Source organism: Siniperca chuatsi, linkage group LG3, assembly GCF_020085105.1.
Source record: "Siniperca chuatsi isolate FFG_IHB_CAS linkage group LG3, ASM2008510v1, whole genome shotgun sequence".
NCBI lineage: Eukaryota > Metazoa > Chordata > Actinopteri > Centrarchiformes > Sinipercidae > Siniperca > Siniperca chuatsi.
Genome location: NC_058044.1, coordinates 8209129 through 8231919, shown reverse-complemented (window position 1 = coordinate 8231919; position 22791 = coordinate 8209129). Strand labels below are relative to the sequence as shown.

At 39.1% G+C, this 22791-nt stretch overlaps 1 protein-coding gene across 4 annotated transcripts in view; it reads left to right on the top strand.

Moving 5' to 3' along the window:
* LOC122874048 (protein sidekick-1-like) overlaps positions 1-22791 on the top strand; it is a 221951-nt gene that overhangs the window by 189750 nt on the left and 9410 nt on the right. For all 4 annotated transcript variants that reach the window (XM_044191554.1, XM_044191553.1, XM_044191551.1 and 1 more), the window contains 8 exons: positions 1556-1750; positions 9943-10144; positions 14950-15053; positions 15218-15288; positions 16097-16235; positions 18144-18200; positions 18390-18491; positions 20165-20280. In XM_044191554.1, the coding sequence (XP_044047489.1) occupies positions 1556-1750; positions 9943-10144; positions 14950-15053; positions 15218-15288; positions 16097-16235; positions 18144-18200; positions 18390-18491; positions 20165-20280 (986 nt within the window). The remainder of the gene's footprint in view (positions 1-1555; positions 1751-9942; positions 10145-14949; positions 15054-15217; positions 15289-16096; positions 16236-18143; positions 18201-18389; positions 18492-20164; positions 20281-22791) is intronic.

Below are 22791 nucleotides of genomic sequence, written 5' to 3'. Positions count from 1 at the left end.
ACACAGGGGTAAATTAGTAAACCAAATAACGTTATCATTATTCTCACTTACTTCAATTAATGCATTCATAAGCTCAGCATTTAGTACATCTTCAGGGCTTACTAAACATAAAATCTAATATAAATGCAATACAAAACAATCCATTAAACACTTAAAGTAAAGCATGAAATAATAACCAAATCAATTAAGATTGCAATTTTGACTTACATACATTGTCTTTTTGTTCAGCATTCAGCCACGTTTTAGAGGGGATGGGTTGTATATAACCTCCTCGGGAGTGTCTCAGCGCATAGAGTCACCTGCACATGCTGCATGCTCTGCTCAGGCTGCTGCAGTTTTACTTGCAAGCTTTCAGCAAGTAATTTGTAGTACAGTCGTAGTCATAAGAATGTTATCTATAACAGATAATGCAATTTATCTGTCAAGCAGGCTTAGTTAGTAGCATTGCCATTGCTGTGAGTTTTTTATTAACACAGACAAGGCCAGTGAGCATTGAGCAGCTAAAAGCAAAAAAAGTATGTATAGATTCACATTTTGAATACCTTACGCTAGGAAGCAGTATGAAATATACTGCACGCTACATCTTTTCAGTGGAAAACATGGATGGACTTTCACTAACATGAGACAGTCACTTTGTAATGGAGATTTAGCCTCATGTATCTCATAGCAGCAATGTCCTAATGATATTCAGTACAGCAGATAATGCTGTGCTCTGACCCAATTGTTTAGATGCAAGAGGATTTGTTATCTAGCTGTTATCCAATAATCTTCCACGCACTGCGTTCACATTAATATACAATCAGACTATCTGATGAGATTATCACCCGCACAACCAGATTAGTTGCCTCTGAGCAGATTAGCATCCTGATAGTTTTACTGTGAACCAATCACCTCCGCACACTTGTGTGTTTGTGTGAGTTTGTGGGATGTGTCGTTGTGTGTATTTGCTGTACAATACAATCTTCATATTGAGAGCCTTTGTGAGTGGCCAGTGGCCTGTGGAAAGCTTGGTCGGGGACCAGTGGTTTGAGTGTATGTGTTGAACGGTGTTAGTGTTATTACATGGCCTACTGCACATGAGACAGAGAAACAGACACAAGCCGTGTACACTGAGGGTCACAGCCAAGGGGACAGAAGAGAGGTTGTATGTTTATATAATGTATGTAGGGGAATGTCGGTATGTGGGCTGTGACATGTGTGCACTGGTGTTCAATGAATTATGACTTTCTCTCTAGCTTTGTGTATGTTTTTGGTAAATGCAGAGCCTAAGGGCTCCATACATACACAGGTACTAATGGCAATAGTTTCAGGAACTGCAGAAAAGTTTGTTTGTTTGTATGTGTTACTGTGGAAATGAGAATGTGTGGTACATGATATTGTCTGGTTATGTTTTCAGGCTTTTTCCTATCTCATATTGTGCTGTCTTTGATTCCCGTGGGCTCTGTGATCTAAAGTAGGCCACAAAAACACACAGAAACACATTCACACACAAGACTTTCACACAGATTTCAACTATCTTCCTCCTCCGTCTGTCTTTCCTTCTGTCCCTCACTAGGCTACCAGATCTCCTACCGCTTGGACAGCAGGGACCCTCAGCGCTGGACCACAGTGGAGGTGGGCTCCAACGCTCGACAGTTCACCGTCACAGGACTTTCCCCTGAGCAGACCTACGTGTTCCAACTCACTGCTCGCACTGCTGTGGGCTGGGGCGAAGAACAGGAAGCCCTGGTTGTTACCACTGAACGTAGAGGTAAAGGACACACACACATACGTTTTACATGGTATCTGGTCTGCTATCATATCTGTTTCTGTAGCCATGCAGATGTTAACCACTCCTATTAAAAGCTAATAGGAAACTGACCCCTAAAACATGAGGTGCTGAATTTATGTGAGCACTTCACATTTTATTGAGATCATATTTGAATAATGTTAGTACAGTATAGAGTTTCTTACTTTGAGAGCGCACACATGAGGTAAGGTGCAGTGTGAGTTCAATGCAAATCCATCTGCAAAACTCTTCTCCAGTAAACCATGCTTTATCCACTAAACATGTTCAGCTATCTTACCTAATTTAATTTTTACCTAATCTTTATTTTTTTCAAAGATATTTTTATTAACTCTTGTTTTTGCAAAGCAGAAAAAAATACACAGACACAATAAACCAACACAAAATACAGACAACCAAAAAAGAAAACAAGGAGACAAAACAAACCGGAATAAAAAACTACAACAAAAAGAGTGGGAGTCCAGGTAACCCGTAGTGGACAGCCATCCTTACATCAGGAAAGCCTGATACACTTCAATAGCATACCAAGCTATAATTCCACATCCTTTTTCAGTTCAGGCCAGTTCTATCAGTCCCGACTTCATCCTTTTAGATTTAGTGGCTCCCAGGTATTCAAAGATTGGGTCCCAGATCCAGTAGAATAAAAAGGGTTTATCCTTTAAGGCTGTGGAGAAATTTTCAAAAGGGATGATACTTGTTACTGTATGTAGCCACTGATTTAGAGTGGGAGCTTTATCAGTGATCCCCAAGACTAGGATACATTTACAACCAGAGTGCAATAGAATATGCAAAAGGTCTGTTACAAAAGTCAGCAGGTAAATCATCATTTAGTCCCAGCAGGAAAGTCTTTGCACCAAGATGTAAAGGGCGCTTAAAAATTGTATTAAGCTGTTGAACAATCATAGTCCAATACCACCAGACATGAGGGCAGCTCCACAAACAATGAATAAATGAACCAACAGCAGATTGACATTTCGTACAAAGATCTGATAGATCTGGACTCATTCTGTGTCTGGCTTCAGGAGTAATATTAAGCCTGTGGAAAAGCTTAGATTGCCTCTCCCAGGCTGAATTAGATGCTAGGACACTGGGCTGGCTGCACAAGTCATTCCAGGCCTCTGGTTCTATTGTAGCGCCCAGATCAGATTCCCACTTGCCTTTAACTTTGTCAAAGTTGTCCACCTTGAGGCTGCAAAGTATCTTATAAAGCTGTTGGGTATTGAATTTAAGATGCATATTATCTGCCAACAGAGACTCTAAAGGGGAGATAGCGAGTCCGCCAGTGAACCCTTTTAACCCTTTTAATTTTAACAGAATAAAATTCCAAACCTGTAGAAATTTAAGGAAATCATCATTGGCGACACCAAAATTGCTTTTTACTTTTAACTTTGCTTTTTAATATGAGGATCAAGCCCCCCTGAACCATGTCTCCGACTACTTTGATGCCCCTGCGGCTCCAATTAGCGAGTCCAGCCTGAAGGCCAGGTGGGAAGTCAGGGTTTTCATGAAGAGGAGTTAATAAAGAAAAACAGTTACTGTATCCTTCTAGTTTCCTGACTTGCTGCCATATATTCAGCATATTTTTTTAAACCACGTTGTCTTTAATCAGTATTGAAACTTTACCAGGAGAGATATATAATAGGTTTCGCAGGGGGATCCTATCTAAAGAAGCTGATTCACAACTGAGCCAGGTACAATTAGGGAAATCTATGAACCATTCCAAAAGAAATTTGAACTGTGCAGTAGTGCTGTCAAAATTGGCCAAAAATGACGTTTGATTATTTGTTCTAAAAAAACACAATAGGTTTGAACTATGCGAATATCTATTTTTGCGCATTATGCCCATAAGATGGCAAACCAATACAACAAGAGGCATAACTACTTGTAGGTGTATTTGTTTCAACATAAACATGTCTTTTAATAGATCTACATACCTACACATTACAAAATAAACAAATAACGTTTGGGTGGAGTTCCGGACATCAGGCCATGCTCATTTGGGTGCATATTTTTGAGATGTGCCCTCACATTGCTAGTGCTGTAATGGTAGGCTAACTGTAGCTTACATAGCTTGCATACAACGTTATCACGAGGTTCCACAATTTTGCCATCTACTGACCAAAATCTGAATCTCAATCCGTGGTTTTTATAGAAGTTCTTTGGATGTATAAAACCTCTTAAAGCCACCGGGTCACCTGCTTGAGCTAGTTCTAAGCTGCTTAGATTGCGCATACAAATAAAATGTCTAAACGTTTATTACTATGGACATGCTACACATGGTTAGATCTGTTAGATTCTCCACAGTTCAATCCTTCAGTTTGTTTTATGGAAACCATGAGCACCAAAGTATAATTCATTCAGATGGTAAACAGGAGAGACAAAAAAAAGTGTTGCCTCCCTACCTTTGAGGCAGTCATAAAGTCTGAATATGTGTCCATTCCTCGATTATTTATATTCCTTTAACGTTAGTCTGTAAGGGTCCACCAATCAAAACAGGATTTTCATAAAAATTAATCCAAGTTGAAATAACTATGGTAACCTTTGGCTTTCATCCTTTCAGGTGGGCTACCGGTTAAGTTTTACAGTATTGCCAAACAGGGCTTTTTAGATAGCTCTTTTGAGTGCAAATGACTCTCTCTGCAGCCAAGTTGAGTTTTGAACTCTCCTCTGCCATCATTATCACACAGTTGTTGTTGAATTATTTGCTCATTACACCTTGACCTACATTTCATTATCAATCCATGAAAGTGACAATGTGTGACTCTTGTTAATTATGGGTTCATTTTGATGAGATAGATACGACCCAGTAAGGATAGGCGTAGGCCACACCACCTATCAAGGTCATGTTTTATGGTTTGTAAGAGGGGAGAAAAATTCCATAAAAGTCTATAAAGATCTTTTAACCATGGGGAGACTTTTATACCTACATATGGTCGTGAGATGTTTGGGTCTAACATTTGTGAGCTACAAAGTGCCACGGGTTCACTCTTTGAAAAATTTATATTGTATCTGTAGAAAGAACCATAGTCACTAATTAGCTTTATCAGTTTGGGAATTGATTGTCTTGGGAGTCTAGATAAATCAAAATGTCATCACCTTTTATGCTGACATCTCGTCTTATGATTGCAGCTAGGAGTTCAATAGCCAAGGCAAACAACAGCGGGCTCAGGGGAAGCCATGCCTAGTACCCCGTTCAATACTAAAACTACTAGACCTGAGCACTAACTGTCAATCAAATCTGATGAAACCACACCCACACAGTCCTGATGAAGCAAATTAGCTGTTTTCTTTTTAGTTTATCTCTTAATAAATAATACCTGTAGATGTTTTCTTAACTTATATTGTTGCTTATTAAGTCATGACTACTTAATGTTATAGATAAATGCTTAAATGTTGAAACCAAGTTTTCAGGCGATTTTATTAGGCCAATAAGACTTTGACATGCCTTAGCAGCAACAGGTATAAATGACTAAAGGTCTAAATGGAACTTAGTCGTCATTAATTTTATTAGTTGCACTTGTGCTTTTCCTGCTATTCTGAGTCAAAATGTCAGCTGTGAAAAACGCTTATAGGGATAAACAGTGTGTGGTTAATGGGTCACTGATGGGGTAGATTGGGGACAATGAAAAAACATAAAGCTGTCACGTGTGTAGACACTGAGGCACGGACGAAAACTTGAAATATCAGTTTTTCGCTCTTCTCTCTCTTCATATTGAAAGAGGTAGAAACATTAAAAGTATGATTTAATTCTGAAGCAGTATTGAACCACGCACTAATGGAACCAGTATAACAAGTGTGCTCATTTTGTTTCTATAAAAAATTACTTCTCTACCTTGCTGGATAATTCAACAAGAATAATGGGGTCTAAGCTTGTACGCTTTGACTAATGACTAGTAAAATTTGTTTTTTTTTTTCATGCACACCCACTATATAAGTATCATGCATCTCGTGTGGCATTTGAACCACAGCAGTGTATTAGTTTGTAATGAAATTACCATTCAATTATAATAATGCATAAGGAAATGAAATGTTTTAAATAAACCAGATTAGACATGAAATTCTGTAAATTAGCCAATTTTAAGGAGTGACTTGATTAATGTTATTAATTTTACCTGTGTTTTTCAAAATGTTTGCCATTGGGAATGTCTATTGCAGGAGACAACCACAATTATTTTATTATTTTGTCCTCTCTGTTCATATTAACTTTCAAATGGTCAAAGATTATATTTTGTCACCCATTTAGTTTTTTCCCACAGTAATGCCAGTGTAGGAAGAGTCTGGAAAGGTTAGGTGAAGTTTAAGCATTTAAAATTTTTATGATCTCTGCAGCTCTTCTTAGAGGTGTAATGACTTGTGGTGGATGTGAAGTCCTTGCAGAGATAAAGTTAGAGAAAGAAAAGCAAGCAGGAGCTTTGGGCGTGGAGCTCAGACTGGTTATCAGTCCTTCAACAACAAGTAGTTTGTGGTTTGACATGCAGAATCCATTGTTACTGGGCACCTAATATCAGCACAAGATAAAAAGTGCAGAATTCAGTCTGTTGATACCATCCACCGAACAGAACAAACTTAATTGACTTGTTGAGTGAGACAACAAGGATTATTAGCCTTTCTCACTGTGTCTTGCAACACTGGCTACATAGCACCATGCTCTGTTGTGGGCGGGTGAAAAATGCACAGTTAGTAGGTGAGAAAGAGAATCAGACTGGCAATGTGTTGAAATGGCAGTGGTTGGGAAGTATTTTTTGCCAAAGGAGAGAGCAGAAAGCAAGATCTGATAGCCATTAATCTTAAATTCTAAACCAAAGTAATTATTATTGATCAATAGTTCTATCAGCACTCTGCAGTCATGGTAATTTTCTCCTTTAGGGCAGCAAAAATGTTGCTAATTTCTCTTTAGCATTTCATCTAATTTTAGCAGTCACTTGCTTCATCATAGTGTATAAACTAGGTATTTTAAAACAGAAACACACTCAAACACTGAGCATGTCAGCCCATGCCTATGGTGAGATGTAAGAGGCTGAGTAGTGATTGTAACTCTCCTAAGACAGTTTTTTCTCCAAAAATCTGTTACAGAAGAAGTACAGTGGTGTGGAAAAGTGTTTGCCCCCTTCCTGATTTCTTATTTTTTTGCATGTTTGTCACACTTAAATGTTTCATATCATCAAACAAATTTAAATATTAGTCAAAGATAACACAAGTAAACACAAAATGCAGTTTTTAAATGAAGGTTGTTATTATTAAGGGAAAACAAAATCCAAACCTACACGGCCCTGTGTGAAATAGTGATTGCCCCCTAAACCTAATAACTGGTTGGGCCATCCTTAGCAGCAACAACTGCAATCAAGCGTTTGCGATAACTTGCAATGAGTCTTTTACAGTGCTGCGGAGGAATTTTGGCCGGTAGTGTACACTGGGTTTTTACAGCTTTTTTGCTAAAAACTACGCTGATGAGAACAGTGAGAGTGAAACCAAAACAGTGAGCTGAAAGATGCCAAAAACGCTCTGTATAGGCTGAGGGAAACTGCAGAGCCAGGTGATAATTCTCTGTAGGTCACTACAAATGACAGCTTTCACATTATAGGTAGTCGTTTGATCCAGTGTTAAGTATAGCAGCTTTAAAGACAGATATATAGATTTGCCATATTGATATTTTTGTCTTCTTTTTCAAAAATCAATAATTTTTATTTAACTTAAATATAGCAGACTTGATTATGTTCATATGTCTTATTAAGTACTCTTGTAACTTCTGTTTTTAGATAAGTACTGATCATTACATTACATACATTTTGTTTTCAATCCAATTCAATTTTATTTATATAGCGACAATTCATAACAGAAGTTATCTCATTGCACTTTTCCTATATAGCAGGTCTAGACTGGACTCTTTATAAAATAGTTTTGAAAACGTATCTTAAAATTCATTATAAAAGGTTAAAAATAAGAAATTGGACCACTCCTGAACTGAGAAGAACTATCCCACCAAAGTGAAATATCACTTTAAAAATGAATTTACAGTGGTTCTGGTGTTTGACTTTGGTTTGAACGTGGCTCACAGCCTTTGATATATGTCATCCTTGATCTCCAATTTTCTCTGTCAGCCAGCACTGTGTATGTCAAGTAAAGCATTGCAATGCTATAAAAGTCCCTATATTAAAATGTGACAGTGAAGTGAATTTTTATGAAAACCTGGAATCATGATGTCAGATACTCTATTCGGAGCAATCAGCTTGTGCAGTGCATTTTAATTGGATCAGATATCATAACATCAGCAGCATCATTATCAGGAATTCTTTAAAATAGAATTCAGTGGTTCTCTGTTCCACTTCAGTAACATAATGGCCCATTTTCACTGGGAGAGACAGAATAGCCTAATAGAGATTTCTTTCTGATGATGCTGAAGAGACCAGCTTAATCCCTAGAAAAAGAAAATTGGCTTTTTGAGTGTGCGTGTGTGTGTGTATGTATGCATGGGAGGCTGTGTGCATGTGCATGAATGAATTAGAGAGAACCTCTAGAGATATTTATCTGTGCTGATTTTTGTCTCCAAGAGGGTGATAACTAATAAGGTAACATACAGTAGCATTTTTAGCAGAATTCATCCCCCTACAACCGTATTTTTCTCTCCTCTAGTACAAACACCATCTCTTCTTTCTTCTACACTTCACTTCTACCACTCTCCTCTCCCTTGCATAGTAGTAAACCGTTGTGTAAGTGCTGAAAGGGCAGCACTTGTTCTGACAATTATGAGTTTATTATCAGAACATGATCTTAACTGTGGAACGGAACAAGAGGAGAACAGACAGGGAGACACAGTTGGTATCAGGAAAACAAAAGAGGGAGAGGATAGTCAAATCTTGAAGGGACTGAAGAATTAAGGGCGTGAGGGAAGAAGGGAGGCAAACAGATTTTACTTAAATTACCTTTGATAAGGATGAATGAACGAGCCTGTGTGTGTGTGTGTGACTGTGCTTGTGTGCATTTAAACGAACAGAAGTACAGATTAATTAAACTTCGGAATCGATAATGCTTTTATTTCTAGACTTAATCAATATCCTTATGCCCCTGAAATTAAACAGTTATGCACCCCATCCGTGTGTTTTTGTTTGTTTGTGTGCATACATGCATTTGTGTACACACATCTACTAATCACACAGCTACTGCCAACACAGGTGTACAAAGATACTGACTCCCAGAGCCATCTTTCATCTTCTAATTGAATAGCAAAGACAAAGACAAATACACACACATACCGGCAATCTGTAGATGTCTTGTTTCATTTAAACATATGTATGCATTGCAACAGTCACACTGATGCATATGGTATTATATTGGTATTTTCAGCAAATGGTCCATGGTCGTCTCCATTTGTAATTTCAACATGTATAGCTACAGAGCATGTATAGCAGCAAATTAAAGAAAAAATGTGAATTAATGTGTGGAGAAACATATTGAATGCAGATGTTTCTATACAGGGAATTTTGCGCTTTTAAATGTATTTAAGTATCCGGGTTACAGTCGGCTCTCTGCAGTAAACTTCTTAAACATTTATGTATATGAGATTTCCCCAGCTAGATTTCTACTTTAGAAAACATATTTCTTGGTCTGCTTTTTACATGTATGCATGTGTATGACAAAGACTTCAGACAGAGAAAGTATCCCTGTATAACTGTGACAGTTAGCAATGCACCCATTAATTAAAATAATTTTAGTTAAAATAAGAGCATTGAAGCTGTTCTGGAGGCTTGTGTGTAGATGTTGTAACCTTTTTTCATTGTCAATCTTTTGCATCCAGTTCCTTCTTGACTTGTGGTAATGAGCGGTGCTCTGTACTTTACTTTGTCACCCAACTGTATATCTAAAGATATTTACGAAGTCTCTGATGAACAAAAATACACACACATGGATGTATATAGTGTTGTGTGGTAACAGAATCACACAATGTTAAACTACTACAGGACATAATTGTATATTAATGAATGTTTAATAATTTGTTGCTCTTTTTCCCTCTTGCTTCCACTTCAATTCCCCTGTTCTTATCCTTGTCACATCACTTTTTCTGCTCTCTTCCCCCTCATCTCTCCTCTGCCTCTTTTTTCTGCTCCCACTCTCTTCTTTTTTTTATCTTCCCTCTTTCCCCCTCCTTACCACATCCACAGAGCGTCCCCAGCCACCCAGGAAGTTGTCTGCTCCTCAGGACGGGGTTGAATCTCGCCGTCTCCGCCTCCACTGGGTGGTGGGTGGCTCAGGGTCCTCCCCGCTGAGGTATTTCACTCTGCAAATCAAAGAGCTGCCCAATGGAGACTGGAACACACACACCGCTGACATCTCGCACAACGTGACCACCTTGACCGTTGACAGGTACACATGCACATATGTAGTCACACGCACATATGCACACACATACAGCAGGTAAATTAAATATTGAACACGTCACCATTTTTCTCAGTAAATATATTTCTAAAGGTGCTATTGACATGAAATCTTCACCAGAAGTTGGTAACAACCCATGCAATCCACACATGCAAAGAAATCTAACCATAGATGTCCATATATTAAGTTATGTATAATAATGTTAAATGACACAGTATTGAACATGCTTACTGAAATTCATTTAATACTTCGTACAAAAGCCTTTGTTAGTAATGACTGCTTCAAGACGCTTCCTGTATGGAGAAACGAGTTGCATGCAGTAGTGTGATTTTGGCCCATTCTTCCACACAAACAGTCTTCAAATCGTGAAGGCTCCATGGGCCTCTTCTATGAACTCTGATCTTTAGTTCTTTCCATAGATTTTCAATTGGATTCAAGTCAGGTGAACCATTCTAGCAGCTTTATTTTCCTTTCTCTGAAACCAACTGAGAGTTTCCTTGGCTGTGTGTTTGGGATCATTGTCTTGCTGAAATGTCCACCCTCATTTCATCTTCATCATCCTGGTAGATGGCAACAGATTTTTATCAAGAATGTCTCTGTACATTTTTCCATTCATCCTTTCTTCAATTATATGAAGTTTGCCAGTACCATATGCTGAAAAGCAGCCCCACATCATGATGTTTCCACCTCCAAACTTCACTGTTGGTATGGTGTTTTGGGGGTGATGTGCAGTGCCATTTCTCCTCCAAACATGGTGTGTATTATGGCATCCAAAGAGTTCAATTTTGGTCTCATCTGACCAGACTATATTCTCCCAGTATGTCACAGGCTTGTCCAAATGTTGTGCAGCAAACTTTAAACGAGCTTCAACGTGCTTTTTCTTCAGTAATGGAGTCTTGCATGGTGAGCGTGCATTAGGGCCATGGCAGATGAGTGCATTACTTATCGTTTTCTTTGAAACAGTTGTACCTGCTAATTCCAGGTCCTTCTGAAGCTGTCCACAATTGGTCCTTGGCTCTTGAACAACTCTTCTGATAATTATTTTCACTCCTCTGTCAGAAATCTTGCGAGGAGCACCTGGTCGTGGACGGTTTATGGTGAATGATGTTCTTTCCACTTCCGGATTATGGCCCCAACAGTGCTCACTGGAACATTCAGAAGTTTTGAAATCCTTCTGTAACCAATGCCATCAGTATGTTTTGCAACAATAAGGTTGCAAAGGTCTTGTGAGAGCTCTTTGCTTTTACCCATCATGAGATGTTTCTTCTGTGACACCTTGGTAATGAGACACCTTTTTATAGGCCATCAGTTGGGACTGAACCAGCTGATATTAATTTGTGGAATTTTTATTCCTGTGTTCTCCAAGGTCGCTTGAGATGGCCTAATTGACTGTTAGGAAATCTCCCCGCCCGTCCTTAGATACTGATATAGATAGATATATTAAAAAGTTAGCTGGAGACAGCGTTTTCAAGTAACTTGTGGAGCTAACATTAGCTTAATTAGCTAGCTACAGCAGATAAAATCTGTAGCTTCAGCTGATGAAATTAATGGTCTCTAGTTGTCTACTTCTGTCTGAAATCAAGGACCCATTGTTTCAAAAATTACAAAGAATTTCAAATGGTAAAGCTGCCACAGTGATCATTGTAAACTGCATATGTGCTGGGATGCCCCGGTTGCTCACCTGGTAGAGAGCGTACCATTATTAAGGCTCTCTCTCCCATGTCTTTCCTGCCTCTCTCTACTGTGACTATCCAAAGCAGAAATGCAGAAAAAATAATCTTTAAAAAAAAAAGATAATTAAAAAAACTGCATATGTGCTGTGCAAGAACGGAAAGCTTGACGGGCATAGCAACAGTATCTAAGGACGGGCGGGGAGGTTACCTAACAGTCAATTAGGCTATCTCAAGCGACCTTGGAGAACACAGGAATAAAAATTCCACATTACTGTTTTTTGCTTTCCTTACAGAGCATTAACATGAGCATGACATGCTGGGCTTGAATTAGATAAAGCAGTCTATAAAAAAATCTAGTAATGTTTATGCCTCCTTGGGGAGAAGACTGGACAGAGAGAGGGGGATGATGTGAATTCTCAAAGTAAACAACAGAGAATTAGAACACAGGAGGAAAAGTTTTATTTATTTAGCACATGATGTACCAAAAAGGTTTGTGGAGCAAAGAAAAAAAACATAAACCACAAATAACCACCAGGGAGAGCAGAGTAATCATAATCACTGCAGAAACGAGCAGGATCTCAGTCACGTAATCATACAGGCACAGCAGGAACTGTTCTCTCTATATTTTTATACCTTTTTTTTCTCACTCTGCCTTCATGCTTTCAAGTTTGTGTGTGTCATTTGTCCATGGTCTCTCTATACAACCATTTTTACCTTTTCATCTGTCATCCCTCTTATTGTCACCACCTCCTTACCTCCCTCCCTCCCTCCCTCCATCCATCAACAGCCAGTGCTTTCAAGAACCATAATGCATGTATTTTTTCCTTTATTTATCCTCAAGCATCACATCGCACATCTTCCTTTTCTATCCCTCTCTCATTATCCCTCTATCCTCTTCTCCCTGGTGAGACTGTCATTATGGCAGCAGGTGATAGTGGTCAGACTCGATGGCTACTCCAACTTCCCTGACCGTCTGAGTAGCAGAACTATGATGAGGCTTTACTTGTGTGTAGTTTGTGTTCCCCGCATGTGTCTTTGTGACTGTTTTTGTCCACTCCGTCGCTATCACAGGGCTATTTGAGATGCTGAAGAGTTTTCTCTCACTGTGTCTGCATCAGCCTGTTTCAACTTGCCTCAGGGAGAGTCTGTCTGCCATGATGGTGGTGCTGCTGTTGTTGTTTTGATGCCGTTTTGAGCTCATTCTATCACTGAATGCTCTCATTACAGCGCCGGATGGAGGAATTAGCTTACATCTCCACATGCTCACACACATACTTACTTGTTATCTATCCTTAATTGTTGTTTTCCACGGAGACATCTTTGGAACCAAAACATCAAAGTCCCCAGGCTGATGCACACATAGTCACACATATACAGCATACACACACTTTCAAACACTGTCCTTAACATCCTCCCAGTGCTGTTGGTGCCCCACCCTCTTTGAGCTTGGTGCCTTTGATGTTCTATTCCTACGATACCCACAACCCCATAGGGCCTTTTCTTTTCCCTTATTGGGCCTGGCTCATTATTATACAAGAAGACACTTGAGCAGTTCTCCTGTCCCCTTCCTTTATTTCTAACTGTTCCTCTGTAGTCTCCAAGGCACTCAATAAATAAAGTCTAGAGATGGACCTTGTAAGTAGATGTGTGAGCAGTGGCAGAAGGGTGGGTGGAATGACTTCTTGTTACAAATTATTAAATTGCTTCTGTTAACTGTTGTTAATAATAGGTTAGAACAATAAAAAATAGGACAAATTACTGTTTTACTGTCTGTCCATTTAATTTTAATCAGTTTCCCACGGTGTGCAGGAGAGAGTACATTTAACTATTAGCATACTATAAGGCACCATAGCGCAGACTTGTTCAGCTAGTCCCTAACAATGGGTGCGTGTTCATGGGGCTGATTGTAAGTGGCTCTAGAGTAAAGTGTTTTCAAAATGACTGATGTAAATTGTTATTCTGTGCTTATTAATGCATTCACCTTGCACAAAGGAGAAATGCAGATAAGATGTTGTGGTAGTATGGCTGTAAAATATTTTGGCAGTGGAGACAATTAGGAAAGGTGTAAGATGATTATTATTCAAAACTTTGTCTGCTCTTCAGAGGCCACTGAAAGAGCAAAATAGTTTTTGGAGGGTGGAATTTTTGACCAGTTGTAGTGCTGTAGAGCAATGTTTGTATTGTTTGTTTCTTTTTTGTGTGTTTCTGTGGTAGAGTAAGAGGAGAAAAAGACCACAAGACTCTGTAAACAATGCAGAGTCAAAACATTGAAAAGAAGGCTTTACAGATGTCTTTCGTGTTTGTAAGGTCTTACAGACACTCGCAATGCTCTTTGGTGAGAAACCTTGAGTGCAAATGGAATACCTGAGATCCAAGTGAGAAAAAAAAATTCTGCTGATCCATTTTCTAGGCCGGTCCAAATTTGTTTTCTTTCCTGTGTTTATGACTTAAGAGCAGGTTTTGCCATTTTACTTTTGGCAGGTGAATTTTTTTGTTGTTGGTGTTGTTGTCAGGATCATTTTTCTAAGTGTTTGTTACTCATTCAACACAAAAGGCCAAAGTGCACCACTATCCCATGTTCTAAATAGGACTAAAAGCATTCATGTTTTCTTCCAGGTGAGTTGTAATTTCTCCATGCACTCTAAACACAAGGTACATATATTGTGTGTTAGCAAGTTATGTAACATTACTGTCATGTCTTTCTTTTGGCTAGAAATGTATTTTAATCGACTCTTCACCTGGAAGAAAACATGAATGCTTTAAGTTCTATTTAGAACATGGGGTAGTGGTGCACTTCAGCCACTTTTTTCCCCACCTGTTTCACAGATGAAAAAAAAAGTTTTCGGAAAGATTATCCTGGCAAAACTTTTTTTTTTTTTTTTTTACAGTTTCTTTCTCACACAGGAGAGAAAACAATTTAGATCAGACTAAGAAAATGGATCACCAGGAGAGAGAGAGAGAGAGGGAGAAAGAGAGAGGGAGAGAGATGGATAGATGGATAGATAGATGGATGGATGGATGTAAGCCTGAGGCTGAAATCAATAGCATGTGAATGAATGTAATATTTATTTGCTTTGTGTCCATCTGTACATGTGTATCTGTGTGTGTTTGTGTCTATAGGCTGAAGCCCTTTACATCATACAAGTTTCGGATGCTGGCCACGAACGATGTAGGAGACAGTGTCCTCAGCAAAGAGACGGAGGCTGTTAAAACTCTGCAGGATGGTGAGAGACTGGGAACACTGATGGAGCAGGGGAGGAAAGAAGGAGGAAGACAAGGAAATATGTGGATTTGAAAACATAATAGAGAAGGGCTATAATAGAATGGACAGAAGTCTGTCTGTATATCTTTTTCTTCCTCACTCTCTTTCTCTGTGTTTTCTTTCCAGTGCCTGATGAGCCTCCAGTGATCCTGGCAGTGAAACCAACAACCACTACCTCAGTCCTGGTGCAGTGGAAGGTATTTTCAGACTTTTAATACAACAGTGATCCCTGAGATACACTTACAATAAACACAGACCCACACAACAAAACTTTGAGTGCAGGTTAATCACCTAGAATGAGACCCCTGCAAGCTTACTGTATGCAGTGTTTGTAGGTGTGTTTGTGCTGTATGGGTGTGTATCTTTGGATGCAATTATCATTATTTATTGAACCAGGAAAGGTCAGAGGGCAGCACAGACAGAGTGGAGGGAGGGACGGACAGACAGAGGGACAGACAGTCCTGGCTGGGGGAGAGGAATGATCAAAATCTTAATGAGGATATACCAGCAGGAGAGATATTAGAGGGGGAGAGAAGCAAACATCAGCAATGTACAATAACAGAGGAAAAAAGAGAGAAAAGGGGAAAATAGAGGTGGTTTAAAACAACAGTGACATATGAATAGATGGTAAATACAGCCTCGCTACTTCACTGCTTGTCACTCTTCCTCTTCTGTTTGGAAGTGTCTTCTCTCACTCCTTCTAGCCTTATGTCAAAGCAGAAGGAGGCAATGAAAAACAAAGTCACCAGCAATTTCATCATCCTTTACAAGAGTGCCAAACCCACTGAAGCATCACTTTGTCTGTGCGGGTTACAGCCAGACCAATCCACCAGCCCTTTAAAGTGGACTCTGCTGATAAAATACTGCTCTGCCAGCCTGCCAGTGTCCTGTCAGTCACCTCACTACACCAGGAAAATGAAAATGAGCACAGTGCAGAATCCTCAGAAGTTTCTTTTTGAGAAATTCTTTACATGTGCCTGTGTGTGCTTGTTTGCATGTTTTCAGCGGCCCAGGGACGACAGTATTAACGGGATGTTGACTGGATACCGGCTATATTATAGAGAGCTCCCTGTAAACACCTCCACTTTCACTGAAGCAGAAGTTCAGGCAACTAAAAACAACACCACAAGTGCCGTCATTACAAGTGAGTAGTACTGATACTGATGTTAACTGTTTGCTAAGCCCCGCCCCCCTTATTACTGTTGCTATGCCTGTACTAATACTTTCTGTCCTCACACAGCACATTTGCAGTTTGCAGTGATAAAAGTGTCATTTTTATCACTTGAAATTTTTGAAACTATTGGTTCTTGATTCTAGACAGAGGTAGACAAAAGCAGGACTCTCATTTCTAGTTGAAATGACAACTGTTGCTTGAGGATTTTATCAGCTGTAGCTAGCTAGCTAATTAAGCGTTAACATTAGCTCCAGCAGTTGGTTAAGAATGTATTCTGCAGTTGACTTTTTAATGTTTCCAGCTGACTCATTTTATCCATTTGATCCGTGTAGACGACATAGAAATTTAAAAAACAGCATTGTTCTTGTATTGCAGTGTAGAGCTATAGATAGATAATCTTAGTATTCTAAGTATGATAAGGAAAAATGTAAAATTGGACTGTTATTTCATTCTAACATAGCCCTGTTTGGCTGCGCTCAGCTTATTTCACATGTTGTTTTACTTTTAACATTACAACAGAAAAAGGCTTTTAGGATGAGGACTAACCAGTGTAGTTATCAAACATAAAGTTGTCTCAGGTAACGTTGGCTGGGGCCGCTTGAGTGTTAACTTCCCCAAATCCAATAAGGAGCAGAACAAAACTGTTAACGTTAGCTTAAATTTTTATATCATCCAGGACCAGATTTCACAGTGTTGAAATACTACACAGTGGATGTTGCTAGTCACGAATAGGGCTTTTTTAAATAAAAATGTAAATTGTAACTCCACAAACTAATGTAGTTTGTTAATGATGTGCTTCTTGACCTTGGAAATCACGCTCAGTTACTACTGTCGGTAGTAAGTTAGCAGAACATGCTAACAATTACAGTTTACATTAGAGCAAATAAACACACTGTTTAATCCAGTCCTTGCACTTTTGCTCTTGTGGTTTTGGAGAGGGTTAAAAAAAAGACACCACCCTCATAACTCTATACATGTTGAGTAATGCTGATCATACTACAGCCCCATGCACACCGCTTCAACATGTGGAGAAAGCCAAAACTTTACAGGTCTGCCCTGCCAGTTACGGTTGCTAAGCTATGATTGGACAATTGCTGTTCGGGAAAGGGGTATAGCGAACGGTCAATTGTTTTAGGATTTTAGAAAGCTGTGTTTCCATAATCAACAATCACATTGTACGTTGTTACAAACATGGCAGATGGTTGACTCCATTTATGTTGTCAGACGATTGCACATGTATAAAATAGTGATTTCATTTTTACCAAGGCTAGCTGTTGGTTTTGAGCTGCTTTATTGAAATCCTTGATTCAAAAAAAATGAAAGGCAATAAAAGGGCCTGTATTATGTGAAATCACAAAATAAGCAATAATGGAGAGGATCAGAGGTGAAAAAAAGTTTGTCTCGTAACAATAAGTATAATGACAATGTTTGTAGAAGGTTTATAACCTGACAATCGTACTTAAGGGGTTATTAAAAGATCTTTTTAATGGTTAATGCTGCAGTGCAAGGCCGGCATTTTCCATTTAACCCATTTTGCAGTGCTTTTGAAAAAAGAAGGTTATTCAGAGGTTTGAGAAGACAAAAGTTAAAATGTATCTACATCAGAGCAGGAATGAACTGCGTCGCCATGACAAGAGACTGAACAAATGGCCCTCACTGCACCATTGTTTTCTTATGAGGCCACTCATGCCAAACTATAGTTTGGCAATATTAAAATATTACTATTGACTGTTCAGGCTGAAGTGCTTTATACAACGGTATTAAAACATCTTTCAAATGTTTTCCTCTTAAACACAGTCATTTTATTGAATGGCATTATAATTGCACAGTTTATTGTTGAACATTTATTGATTTACTCTCCCTCCATCTTTCTCTCAGCCAAGAGCACCTTCAAGACAGTCAGCAGTGCTTCGCTAACAGAGTTTGAGTTGACACGTAAGTAATTTTAGATGGAGCTAGGAAGTAAAGATCCTGGGATCTTTTTATGTTTTAGATTTAGTTTTAGCTAACTTGATAAGCAACAAGCTTCTAAAATAAGAAGAACAAGTGGCAACGACAACAAACATATGTGGTTTGCATGCATGTTGTATAAATGCAAATCTAAGTATTTTTATTTCTTTGTAGAACTAAAGAAGTTCAAACGCTACCAGATTGTTATGACAAGCTACAATATCATCGGAGAGAGTCCACCCTCCACTCCAGTAGAGGTGTCTGTTGGAGAGGCAGGTAGGTGGAAACAGAAGGAAGCTGTTAGATTTCAATGTGTTATCTACACATCTTCTTTTATGAAAGTATACACTTGAAGGATATAATGCCAGAAAAGCAGTTTTATTGTTGAATGTTGTTTTTAAATCTCTCCCCCTGTGTTGCATTGTGGGTACATAAAGGAATATTTAGTTTGGAGCTGAATCTTTAAATTGTTGCTCTACTTATATCAGTTACTGTGGGGAATAAAGATCCTTCTTCTTTTAAATTACACTTCTCAATATATAATTTTTTAAGCATGAAAGCACATTCTTGACTTTAGAAATAGCAGTTAAACAGACCAATCCCATCTCAAGGTCTACTTACTTGCTTTTTACAGCTTTCAGCTGTATCTTACGGTATTCATCAGTAGATGGAGTCATGATTTCATCCATAGCACATCATCTGCGACTGTGTGATATGGTTGCAACCTCTGGAAGAAGCTATTAAGGGGACCTTAAGCTAGGATTGTTTTGTCAGATCTTTTTTTTTGTCTCTGTTTTGTCTGCTTTCTGTCACTCTTGTCCGGCCCGGTGCTCTTATCGCTCTCTCCGTCTCGTCTATTTATTTCTTTGTCCTGTCCCGCCTCCTGTCTTGCTCTTATTGCCCCTTGAGTGACATTGCCTTTAAGGGGCTCACTGATGTTCTCTAATAGGTGTGTGTGTGTGTGTGTGTGTGTGTGTGTGTGTGTGTGTGTGTGTGTGTGTGTGTGTGTGTGTGCGCATACATGTGGACACATCTGAATTAATGTTGTCAAGGGCTGCACAAGGTCATGTATTTTGTGGTGATGGCCCAATCCATGTTTAACTTTCACTGGAGAGTCCAACCATGGATCCACTAGACAGACAGGAGTGCAAATATATCTCTCTCACACACACAAACACACACACAGTCGTGTTTCCATCACTTCAGAGGACATTACATTGACTTACATTCATTGCTGGAGACTTACCTTAACCATAACCACTACTTTCCTAACCTTAACCCTTACCCTAACCTTAAACCAAGACTTCATACTAAAATGTAATGACTTACGTTATGGGGACTTGTGTTTTGTCCTCAAAAGGAAGTTGAGTCCCCACAATATGACTGTGTAAATAGATTTATGTCCCCGCATCATGAGTAATACACGCTCACACACACACACACACACACACACACACACACAAACATGAGTGCAGGTGAACAGATTTGCACTTTTTGATCGTAACACCCACATGCCAGTTTTGCAATTTCTCTCACAATCTCACACTCCCTCCATCAGATCAACGCTGCATCCATATTCAAGGGGTGTGTGTGCGTGTGTGTGCTTGTAGGCCATACATAGCACATGCAGACGAGTGAGAGGTGAGGATAAGAAGTGGGGAGCGGGAGAGGGAGGCAGAAAAGGCTGGAGGAGGATGATGAAACAGGGTGATATGGCCTTTTCTTTAGCCTCAAGTGCACACTGCTGAGTGTTCGTGCATATGTGTGGTACAGTGAAGTAACAAGGTACTGCCTTAGGCCCATTCTAATTGGAAGGGTAGAACATATCTTCCCTTTTTCCCACTCTAACACCCAGCTCACACACACACACACACACACACACACACACACACACACACACACACACACACACACAGTAACTGTCTAACGAAACCCCCCTCCTTCTGCAGCTCCATCGGTGGCCCCTCAATCTATCAGAGTGTCCGCTGTGTCTCCCTCCATACTGGAAGTGACCTGGGACACACCCCCCCTCGAGACCCAGAATGGACTCATCCAAGGATACAAGGTGACACACAGGAAAACAAACACATATATACACAAAGAATTCACTGTGGCAGACACATGCAAGACAAAAAAAAAGACCCAAACACAGACGATTACTAATAGAGTGTCCATGTGACAGAAAAGCCCACATCACTGTTTCTGTCTCTATTTAAAATATCTCTCCTCTTGTCTTGAAGGGGTTTTGCTCTGCTGCACCTTCAAGTGTCCTATAGAGAAGCGAGGAAGAGAGAGAATTAAGTTAGAGGAACAATCTGAATATCCTTTAATGGTTTCAATATCACTCCTCTGCCTGTCTCTCCCCCTCAACTCCCCTGTCCCACCCCCTCGCTCTTAGTACTTCAAACACAAGGTTATCTGTCCTGCTTTAGACACATTGATTTCTGCCAGAGTAGAGGGGGGAATGGAGAAGAAAGAAGGGAATGTAATATTTGCAGAGTGAAGGAATGAGATGAGCAAGTGATCCCTGTAGAATCCTGATTAGAGGAGAGGATTGAGGGAATACGTTTAAACTACCAGAGATGGATGGACATGGGGAGGGAAGTCTGAGGCAGAGGGGGTTAACGAGATTAAGACGAGAGAAATAGAGCAAAGAAAGAATGTTTAATGAATTTATAGGCTGACTTCTGTTAACACTCCTACTCTGTTAGATGAGCAGCACAGACGGTGGGTAGGACTGAAGGTAAACTTCATTGCAAGTGTATTTTTTGACAGTTGAAGTTTACTGAAATGCTCTACAGGGCTTGTTAAACATGATGGGTGAGGGGTAGCATGTAATACCAAAACATGCTAGTCCTGTCAAGTAGAATTTCTCACACACACCAGATGTAAAAGGTTATCAAATGTTAATCTCAGCAGATTTTGTACAAATCAGTCAATCAAATTTTGAGTACTCCACAACTGCAGAGTTTCCTTGCAGTATCAACTTTTAAGAATTTATTTTTCTTTATACTTAAAAGACAGTTTTCAATTTAAAGACACTAGTATCATCCATCATGCTATTCCCACCAAAATATGTCAGTCATTTCTAATAGAAGTGCTACAGACACAAACAAAAACTTGAAAATAATAAGAAGTTTCCTCCTTTGCAAAACAAACATCCAGCCGCTGTTTTTCATCAAGACTTAAGATCCTAAATCAACTCTTTAACAAAGGAGATTGTTGGAAAATCTATTCAGTGCTCTTGATCTTATCAAATCATATCATAATCATGTTCATTCATGACAGCTTCAAATTGTTTTTTAGACTAATCCAGGTGGTCTCACACTCTTACCAAATACCAAAATAGATCCTCTATACAACAGTAGAGTGGATTACAAAATGGCTGGGACTTTCTACTAAACCATTAGAATAAAGTTTCACAAGGGATGTTGCCTAAATGGAAACACCCCTTTTATGCAGAAGGTAATACATTTGGATTTTAAATTGAGTATATGGATGAGTTATGCTGTATCTCATTATTGTAAGAGCATGTGGAAGGACAGAGATTGTATAATGCTGCCCTCAAGTGCTACTCATAAACTGCTACTTCCGAGTTTGTTGTAAATATAGCTTATGGCGCTTTGTAGTGCTTTCTGTTAGGAATAATAACAAAATGGACCCCTTTACAAAAAGTAGCTCTTGGCTCTTATTTTACTTTATAAACCAAACTGCACAGAGACAATTTATGTTGCAGATAAAACAATTGAATATATGTAGCAGCTAAAATGTATACAAACAAAATGTATTTACTTGAATTACCAAATAAAAACATTAACATAAGTCACTTTTGCCATCAATTGCTGCCACAGATCTGAATACTAAAACCATTTTTTAAACATCCATGCTAAATGTTAGGTATCATTAAATATCTGTTTATTATCTATCTATATCTATTGGTTCACACTGAACCCACATTTATTATGATACTTCATAGGACAGCATACAGTAATAGCAAGAAAACTAAGTGGCAACATTGTACCGCTGCATGTTGTTGTTGGCTGACGTGAGGTTGATGGCAAATACATCAAATCAATCATATCATATGTCAATATCTGTCAGTTTGTGGCTTTGTATCCTTCTTGATGACCACTGGTCCACAGATCGACCGACAAACAGAAAACTGCCGGTAGACAAAATGTCCCGTCCGTCTGTGCTTATAAAAGCCACAGTTACATGATCTGATTACAGTTTGAATGAGCTGAGGAATCATAAACCTGGATGCTTGTCAGGGAAAACGTCCATGTCCTGTGGGTGAAATGTTCAAATCTAGAACATACTCTAATACATATTTGATTTTCTGTGAATTTGCACTAAAAGCTAAAACATTTAAGCTTAAAATAAATTAACCATCATGAGAATGAGTACTGTAACAGCTGCTGTGGCTATTTCCTCACCTTAAAGTCTCTTGTGTATACAAGATACCTTTTCTGATTCTTTATTAATGCATGAGGCTCAACTACCTCTGTAACCTTTAGTGTGTATCTGATATAGCTGTATGTGTGAGGAGAGTCAAGGTAGTTCCCATGTCAAACTA